General features: G+C 36.2%; 1 protein-coding gene across 1 annotated transcript; it reads left to right on the forward strand.

Annotated features, from left to right (window-relative positions):
• Positions 1-6,681: 6,681 nt before the first annotated feature.
• LOC116105149 (1-aminocyclopropane-1-carboxylate synthase 3-like) lies at positions 6,682-8,588 on the forward strand. Its single transcript, XM_031391569.1, has 4 exons — positions 6,682-6,822; positions 7,103-7,237; positions 7,362-7,522; positions 7,634-8,588. Exons 1-4 carry the CDS (start codon positions 6,682-6,684, stop codon positions 8,586-8,588), a joined length of 1,392 nt encoding a protein of 463 aa, XP_031247429.1.
• Positions 8,589-8,802: the final 214 nt, after the last annotated feature.

Here is an 8,802-nt window from a genome sequence, read left to right on the forward strand (position 1 = left end):
AGATGGTGGGGTGGAGTGCTAGACGATGTCTTCTCAACAATGATCGATAGGTTTACAATAGGTTCCATCCTCTTCCTTTTCTTCCCCTTCCCGACTCTATTTCTCCAATATTTCTTTGGCACTTGACTCTTGGAAAGTCCCTTTCATTCTCTCCTCTACAAAGGAGAATTATTCGGGGGTTAGTGAGTGAATAGAAAACTCACCAAATGTTGAGAAGTTGTATCAAACCAACAAGGTGTACAGTTGGAGCTTCAAGGCAAAATTAGGATACCTTGATGGATCTCTGCAATGTGCCTTCACAAGTGGCTTTGCCTTAGGTTCAGCTCGGACAACACTTGACGGTAATCCCTTTCTTCTGTAGATAGCTTAAGGATCGTTTGGATATTCTCCTTAGCAAGCAATCACAGTAGCGCTCGGTTGTAAGACAAGTCTGCAAGAGAAGAAACAATAAGATTCAATATACAGATAAAAACCATAAACATTATGATTACTCACCTATTGCCTGCGAAAGAGAAGGGATCTCCGTTGATATTTTATAAGCCTTGTAACTACTCTCGGATCAAAAGTTATGGTTGTTTTAAGTTAACATGGCTACTTAGGACATGAGAGATGTTGAAACACCCATCTCCTTCTCCAATCGGCTCAGATTCGACAGGTGATGGCTTAACCCTCTACCATGCCTCACTCGGCTTGGTCTAACCCGTGAGACCACCTTGCAAATACACATTTGTCTAGGCTTGGTTTAGCCTCATTCGACCACTCAGTCACATGCATGCTAAATCTGCTTTAGTCGGCTTTGCCTTTTCATCTTCGCCTTTGATCTCAATCTCTCCACCTGGCTAATATCTCCCATCTAACAAATGGAGCCAAGCCAAAAGGTCCCACCATTGTTTCATTCCGTGTGGATTGTCCTATGATTTTTTCACGCTTCTCCTGGCTCAGCCTATCTATTCGCTTCGACCTCAAACATCTTGATTGAGTCAATCAAGGATCTAAATGATTTCGCTCGACCTTTCCTTTCCACTAGGCCATATGAATTGAGCCGAACGACCTATGCCCCTGTGGCAATAACGAGTGCTTTGTGTCAAATCCCCCCCGAGAGGACATCGACTCTGTCATATTACACCTAGGATTAATTGAATCTACTCTTTATGCTAAGTATCTCTTAACTTAGAGAGTAGGGGACAAACTGTATGGACAAAAAATGATACTAGACCTTGTCAGACTCAATAAAGAAATGAACACATTACAGTCCAATGCCCTAGCCCAATTCTAGTTGGGCATACACTTAAATCCATTTTGTGGATTGACCATTTTATGGGATGACCCCTTGTAAGAAGGAACATTCTACGAGTCGGCCTATTCTATAAGTTGGACCACACCATGAGTCAACCCTATCTACGAGTTGAGTTACTTTATGAGTTGGGCCTCTTTACAAGCAGGGCCATCCTACAAACTGAGTCAACTTGCTCTTTGGCCCACTCCATGAGGTGGACATTTCCACAGTTAAGTTAAATCGGGCTCCAGCTCATTAGCCTACTTTCATCCCAAAATAGGAATTAGAATCCTATCACCTTCTTAATTAATTCAAGATCAAGTATCTTACATGAATTAGTACTCTTGAACCGATAAATGTAAGGAACAAGAGTTCCTTCGTAATTCGGACTCCCATACCAAGTAGAACTCAAAATCCTTCTAGAACTCCAACCCTTGTGGTTCATTATATAAGTAGAGGTCAAGCCTGTCATTATAGATTCATAAATAACCTAAAGTTTTAGCTCCTAAATTCTTGCTCTTAAGGTTATCTTCATTATGTATCACATTTTCGCTTATAATTCTATGAATCATCAGTTTGCCTAACAAAGATTTATGTGTTTGTGAACTTAGTTAATTCATATACTTTTGATAATCTAAATCTAATCACAGGTTAAAATGATGCAAACAAGAATACCCTCAAGCTGGTTCGGCCAACAAAACTCGTGGGGAGTTATTGCAATGACATTAGCTAGAAATGGGCGCGGCGCCTCCATCTGAAAAGGCAATATATGACAACTTGGACCAAATAGAAACATTTGCAATGTACATTTTGTACACACATTCAATATTAGAGCTAGTTTTGTCTAGTCAAAGCTTTCTTAGATTTATGTCTATCTTAAATATAGAGTTGTTGAAACGTGAAGTTTGTTGGATTGACCTTATAGTCTGAAAACTTTTCTATTATTTGAATTTAATTTGTACATAATCAATGGAAGGAATGTCAAAGATGTTTTCGAGGCACAGCATGCGTGCATCAATATTTTTCCACGCTGCAATTTGCAAGTTCACATTACACGCATTAACTTAATTGTAGTAGCATGTCGAACCTTGTGCCTCAATTAATTTTCAACAAACTGGCAAAAAAAATTTGCTGTATAGGATTGGACGAATCAAAGAACAATTATACACAGCACTACAGCAGTAGTTTCTTTTGACTTCTTGCTTGATGATTAATCTCATTTTGGACAAAACAATGTGATCGACGCTGAAAACTACAATTCAATAATTTGACTCCAATAGCAACCAAATCAGCTGTAAAAATCAAATAATGTTCTTGCTTTCGGTAGCTTTTGAAATTTGATTCATCAGAATCGTGGCTTAATTAAAATAAACTATAATTAGTGTCCAAGTTGTCAAATTGTACATGCAAGTGAATTGATGCAATATTTTTCCATAAAAGACTTAGATTTTCTCTATGTCTCTTTTGTAGCTTTCTAAAGCAAAGGTGGTGTCCGATCAGTTATAAGTTGCTTTTAAATACTGTGTGTGTTTACAAGTTTATTTTTTGGCTTTGTTGGGACAATAGTGTGGTAACTCATGTGGGGGTCTACTGTCTACATGATTGACAGGTTGAGGGAGAAGAAAGCAAATTGGGATGAATATTTGTGCTGGGTGAGCCACGAAGCAATGACCTAACATGGGTGTCATGTATTGTTGTTGGCTGTCATAATTCACAAACCATTTATGTCTCTTCACTCTCACTAAAATCCTGCAACAATATTTGTTTCAGTCTGTCGAAATTCAGGATTTCCACATGACCTCATAAGCCTTCATTCACTACAAAACCACGTGCCGCCTCTCCTATGGCTATACCAACATAAATATCACATATGTGAATGTAATCCCAATGTTATTGGACCCTTGGGTTCCATATATCCTCAATTATATAGTTAATTAATGTCGGCCATTATGAAGTTTATATAAATGGAAGTTTTTAGCAAGTCCCGCTTTTCACAAACTAAGCCAAACACAACCCACTATCTATATTAATTTCAATATACATAAATTTAGATTTCAACTTGGCTGGAAAAGACAAGTGTCACATGATGATGAACTTAAAAGCCTTATAGAAGGGGCCACGGGTTGAGAAAATAATTGTCGGCAACAATTAAAAGACAATCCAAAAGGTGAAAATGTCTTAATTTCTGGTGCCAGTACTACGAGTTGCAGAATGAGCATATGGGCTACCCAGTTAATTGCCTTATCCTGTTCCTTCGATTCTTCAATGCTTTTTAATTTTGCCATCCACTTTAAGAGACCTGGGGAAGACTTTTGTGTACTGCCACTGAATTGGAAAGCAAAAATTCAAATTAACTTTACGGTCTACTCATCATAATGTGAATTCCACAAGTAATACTATGTATTCATACATATATAAGTCCGAGCATAGTATATATATTAAATTAGGGTTGCCGTCCAACAACTATGCCCACATTAATTTATTGTTTTTTAAATTGATTAGAACGTTGAAAAAGAAAGAAAAAGAATTTCACCAACTTCTTAATTATATATCCATGTCCTAGACTGATGAAGATCTAAATCTTCAAATACAAGATCCTAAATCCCATGCAATTAAATCCTCAACTCATATCAATCTACTTTTAAGATTTAGAAGAAAGTTGAAGGAAATCTCTTGGATACATTATCTAGCTGCGAAAACGCGTTTATTTTATGGTTCACTTTCAGGCAGCTCATTATAGATAGCTAGATATTATGACTACAATTATTTTAATTTGTATTTTATAATATAATCTCAATGTCTACCAATTAAGAATATCAAACTATATCAGTGCGCTCAACAAAGGGAGGACTGTTTTAGATTCCATAATATGAAATGAGAAGATATTACGTGCGTCAATTGCTCATTAGAAATAAAAATAAGCTTAATTCCTGAGCTGTTCCTCACTCTTAACTATAACGCGGCGAGATACTAATACTGAATCTGCAAGGGACGACAATTAGGAAGCATGACTCCTAAATACATTCCACCAACTACACAATTCTTTTTTGGCTATACATAATTAATTATCTCTTGTATTTTTATTCATTTGTGGATAAAGCCATGTATTATGAACTTGCCGAGGCTTCAGAGAAGCTTAGACTGATAGCAACTTACGATCCGTATCCATTACGATCATGCTTTTATATTAAATTATCCACTTTATATATATACAAGTTCGCACCGGAAACTATTGATTCTTACTATAATTTTAAATGAATTAATAGACATTGGTAGTTATAAATACAGTACTTTGATTCAATACTATAATAAATCAATTTACGTCTGATTTAGTTAATTATTAGCAGCATGTGATTGGTTGTAAAAAAGCAAGACTTACCTGGGTATCTTTTTTTTTTTAATCTTGTTAGACAATCATATACCTTTTGGATATTTAAGTTGTTTGGTAAGAGATTTATGGTTATATTACTTATGAGGTTAAGTTTATTCTTGAATTTTAATAAAGGTAATTACTAAAGTTTTTACCCTAACTTTAGAGTCCTGAGAAATTAATTAAGAGGTGCATATAAGCCTGGAGAATTGGATAAGGTGGGCGCGAACACTTCCGACTCCAATTCCAATCACAGGAAAGAAAAAAAATTAGATTGTAACAACGGAGATGATACTGGTTGTGAAGTGGGGCCAGGCCACACCTGGGTCCGAACTTGCACTTTCCAATTATTTCCGACATAGTTAACCAGTGAGATGGTCCATGGACCACTTTGCTATTGTATTAAAATGAGGACACGTAGCAAGGCGCAATAAAAACAAATGGGATTATAATTACCATTTCTCTGCAAAATAAGGCCAAATTCTAACATCGTAGCGCCCTGCAGGTGGTCCATGGATAAACACAACTTTTATACTCTGTCCGCCACTTTCTGCAAATAATGTAAGCTGCTTGGCTTTGTAAAAAGTCTATCAAAGGTACACTTTCTTCAGGAATTAATGGTTTCCCATTACTAAGAATTAGTTGGATCCTATTGCTTCTTCATAATTCCTTCTTTGAAGTTTATATTAAAAGTTTCGGACACAAGTACTCCTTTTATTTTTTGGCCATAAATGAGGTTCCTTGAGTTTGTTTATTTACAGCCAGGTGTCTGCTCGAGTTTTTCATGGTCAGGTAACTAGCCAGAGGATTCAGTTGGTACTTAAATTATTAAGATATATATAATAAATTTCATTTGAATAGGTCAATTGCCGTCGAGCGTTCGTGCTCTCTGTCAAGAGCTTGTGACGTTAGCATGTCGGTGTATCCCTCTGATATCACACTCCTTGCTACTCCATTTATATCTCTGGAATATTGGTCATAATCAGTAAAATCAAGACCAAACTTACTCCTAAAAATAACATGCATTATTGTAAATTAATTATTTTAAGAATCCTTCTAAATTGCTGGATTTTTTTTTTTTATTATTTCTAGGCAGCATGCATGAGTTTTCAAATGTAAAATAAATATTTTGTCTCAGGAAGAGGTTTAAAATCTGTCGGGGAGTATCGTACTATGGTTAAACAAAGTAATTTAACTGCTGGGCTATCTATATATTTTAATTTAGTAATAATTATATATTTTAATTAATGCTGTGCTATCTATATATTTTAATTTAGTAATAATTATACATTTTAATTAATGTAGTTATATAAAACTTATATGAGTATATGTATAATTTATAAAAGGAAAAAAAATTTGATTATAACATCCTTTATATATGTTGCTGAAGTTTAAATAGAGGGTAGAATTTAAGGAAAAAATTGAGAAAAGATTGATACTGTAGGAGGAGCCAGTAGCCATGGGCATTAAAACTAACAATGGCTAGCCATAGGCTTGGGCCCATGGATTATTGGTTGATTATGATATTTTAATAGTACTTTTCTATCTTCATTGATGCTATATAATAAAGAATAAGTCTACCATTACAAATAACTTTATAAAGAAACTTATAAAGCAAAACGAAGAAAAAAATAAAAAAAATATAGAAAAAGAGAAAGAGAGAGAGAGATAAATGATAAAGATGAAGGGTGGAGGTTAACTTTGTAAATCTTCTTTGTAAGCTTCTTTGTAAGACTAGTACTGCTGATATATAAATCCAAAAATAAGAATAGGAAGAAAAAATAAAATAAAATAAAAAAGCCCCAAAAATAGATTTTGCTTCCCCGTCAAAAAGAATCCACCGTCAGTTCAAATATTTGTGTGTCGGAGTCATGTCTAGTCAGTCAATGCATCTCCCCACTATAAATTCTATATAAATGCCATGCTACACATTCGCCATTACCAAATCTCTCACTCAAACTCTCTCCAGTCTCTCTACTAAGGTTTCAAAGTTTTTAACACTCGACAAAACCCTAGGCCGGTGGCAACTATCAAAATGCTATCTAAGAAAGCTAGCAGCCTCTGCCATGGCGAAGATTCTTCTTACTTCCACGGGTGGCAGAAATACGACAGCGACCGATATGATAAACTTACTAATCCTAAAGGAATCATTCAGATGGGATTGGCAGAAAACCAGGTGAGTTAACAATAACATAATCACCAAATTTAAACAGCTTGAAAAAACAAAACCTAAATTTCATGCATATGTCCATATGTTTTTATTCACCTTTTTCGGTTTAGAAAGTGTTTTTGTCGCATGTGGTATATATAGCACACGTGACGATCGGTCGGTATAATTGACATAATTTATCACGCCTTTGTTTCTAAAATAGGCGTTTCGTAGTTACTGGTCTGACAGAATAATTACGATAAAGCTGATCTCAACGAATAAAGTAATTGATGCTTGTTTCTTGCAGCTTTCTTTCGACCTTCTTGAGTCCTGGCTTGCAAGTAATCCAGATGCATTGGTGATGAAAAGACCGAATGGAGAATCAGCATTCACAGACCTGGCTCTCTTCCAAGACTATCATGGCTCTGCAGATTTTAAGAATGTAACTTTCTACAACTCATAGTTAATAATTAATAATCGTTGGCTATGTAGTTTAGAACATACTCTTTCGAATATTGACATACATAATAAGAGTGTAAGTCTGACCTTTAACCTGACTTTTGCAGAAATTAGTAAATTTCATGGCAAGAATAAGAGAAAACAAGGTGAACTTTAAACCAGACAACCTCGTGCTCACAGCGGGTTCCACTTCAGCGAACGAGATTCTAATGTTTTGCCTTGCTGACCCTGGCGAGGCTTTTCTCCTGCCCACTCCTTACTACGCAGGGTATAATATTTTTATTAAGTCTGATTTGTTTTCCCCTATTTTTTGGGTTAAAACTTTCTACTCCAACTTAGAACAGTTTACTCAACAAATATTATCAATTTTCCTTGACAGTTTTGATAGAGATCTTAAATGGCGAACTGGAGCTGAAATAGTTCCAATACATTGCTCAAGTTCAGATGGCTTCAAAATAACCATGTGTGCACTGGAAGAAGCCTATCAACGGGCCAAAAAACTTAACCTAAAAGTTAAAGGGGTTCTGGTAACGAACCCTTCAAACCCATTAGGAACAACCTTGACTCGAGATGAACTCAACCATCTCATTACCTTTTCCATCGCAAAAAATGTTCATATAGTTAGCGATGAGATTTATTCGGGCACAGTCTTTGATTCTCCTAGCTTTGTAAGCATCACAGAGGCTGTAATGGACCGAAACCTTGAACACACTGATTTATGGAGTCGCATTCACATTGTTTACAGTCTCTCAAAGGACCTAGGCCTTCCAGGATTCCGTGTTGGTATGATATATTCCAACAATAAAACAGTTGTTTCCGCTGCAACTAAAATGTCAAGTTTTGGCCTTGTTTCTTCCCAAACACAGTTTCTTCTCGCAAACATGCTCTCAGACATGAAATTCACCGATAAATACATGAAGGAAAACAAGGAAAGACTTAAGAAGAGAAAGGAAACGCTGGTTTCAGGCCTTAAACTCGCCGGAATCAACTACCTGGAGAGTAATGCTGGTTTGTTTTGCTGGGTAGACATGAGCCACCTTTTGGTTTCTAATACTTTTGATGCAGAAAAGGAGCTATGGGAGCAAATTATTGAAGAAGCTAAGTTGAACATCTCTCCTGGGTCTTCTTTTCATTGCACTGAACCAGGTTGGTTCAGAATTTGCTTTGCAAACATGTGTGCAGAAACAATACAAGTTGCACTGAAACGTCTCAAGGACTTTTCTCAGTCCATCAACTCAAAAAAAAAAGCTGGTAGCTGCTCGCGGCAAAGGAGGTTTCTCCTCGGCAAGTGGGTTTCCATGTTATTGCCATATGATCCTGAACCAGATCGTTAACTATTAATTAAGCTAGCCTGCCTACTTCCATCAGACAATTCAGTTGTCACTCTTTAATTAAGTTCCTTCCTAGTACACAGATTAAGCAGTTTTTTTAGTTAAGCTTTAATGATCAACCACCAAAATTTACAGTTCTTCGGCGTATAAAGTCTACTGCAACTATCTCATTATTTGCGTAGTCTTGTCTGGTCTATGCATTCGTAGTGATGGACCT

Source organism: Pistacia vera, unplaced genomic scaffold (genome assembly GCF_008641045.1).
Source record: "Pistacia vera cultivar Batoury unplaced genomic scaffold, PisVer_v2 Contig494, whole genome shotgun sequence".
NCBI classification, from domain to species: Eukaryota; Viridiplantae; Streptophyta; class Magnoliopsida; order Sapindales; family Anacardiaceae; genus Pistacia; species Pistacia vera.

Excerpts from the sequence above, each read along its gene's own strand:
- LOC116105149 (XM_031391569.1), top strand. The coding sequence starts at position 6,682 with ATGCTATCTAAGAAAGCTAGCAGCCTCTGCCATGGCGAAGATTCTTCT. Across the intron at positions 6,823-7,102 it reads TGGGATTGGCAGAAAACCAG|CTTTCTTTCGACCTTCTTGA; the intron begins GTGAGTTAACAA and ends TGTTTCTTGCAG. Across the intron at positions 7,238-7,361 it reads GCTCTGCAGATTTTAAGAAT|AAATTAGTAAATTTCATGGC; the intron begins GTAACTTTCTAC and ends TGACTTTTGCAG.